Below are 761 nucleotides of genomic sequence, written 5' to 3' on the forward strand. Positions count from 1 at the left end.
GGTGAGCAAATGATAAGACATCCCAATTTGTTGGACTCTCACCTGGTAACGTGAGACACACCAAACTGGCCAAAAGCAGCGTTACGCACATGAACAAAATCAGCAACACAATCTACAGGTGGCCAAAAGAGGAAAATAAATATTAAAGATCCTTCATCTGAAAATCAGATTCACAAAATCAAAACAATCACTGAAGTATAAAAGTATACAGGACAGAGTACCCTTAGAGGGAATTTCATGGGTCGGTGATAGGGCTGAAAGCCCACTGGGCCCCCCTGCTGCAGTATGGCCTGGTGGGCAGCGTGCAGTCCTTCTCCCACCACAGGAATGGCGTTGTTTCGGGCCTGCTGGTTGTTGTTGTTGTTGGCTTGCTGGTTGGCATTGTTCTCATTGTCTTCCTGGTCTCCCAGCAAGTAAGAGTGCAAGTCTCTGAAAGGTGTGGCACAAAGTAGCATTGATTGAGATTATCATTACACCTTCAAGATTCAAGAAAGAGATTAAAGAAAGGTGAACTAAGCCCTCCAAGTAAAATCAAGGTGTATGCACAAAGTACATTTTCTCAGGAGAAAGCTTAACTGATTTTAACAGGAGAATTTGTGAAAGTGGAGAACTCTGCAAGCTGAACTGCACGGCTCAAACACTTGCATGAACTCTGAAGTGACATCATTCATGGATTATAATGGAATGAGAGCATACAAATATACATAAAATAAATGTTAACCTAAGATCTATTAAATCAAAACTAATAATAACAACATCAA

At 41.3% G+C, this 761-nt stretch overlaps 1 protein-coding gene across 1 annotated transcript in view; it reads right to left on the reverse strand.

The window, feature by feature from the left end:
* LOC107578825 (E3 ubiquitin-protein ligase MARCH6-like) overlaps positions 1–761 on the reverse strand; it is a gene marked incomplete at its 3' end in the record, with an annotated part of 3,594 nt that overhangs the window by 2,552 nt on the left and 281 nt on the right. Inside the window, exons 2-3 of the mRNA XM_016264735.1 lie at positions 222–429; positions 43–112 (exon numbers count right to left, since the gene is read on the reverse strand). Coding sequence (XP_016120221.1) covers positions 43–112; positions 222–429 — 278 coding nt within the window. The remainder of the gene's footprint in view (positions 1–42; positions 113–221; positions 430–761) is intronic.

This window comes from Sinocyclocheilus grahami, unplaced genomic scaffold (genome assembly GCF_001515645.1).
Source record: "Sinocyclocheilus grahami isolate Dianchi unplaced genomic scaffold, SAMN03320097.WGS_v1.1 scaffold12179.1, whole genome shotgun sequence".
Lineage (NCBI taxonomy): Eukaryota > Metazoa > Chordata > Actinopteri > Cypriniformes > Cyprinidae > Sinocyclocheilus > Sinocyclocheilus grahami.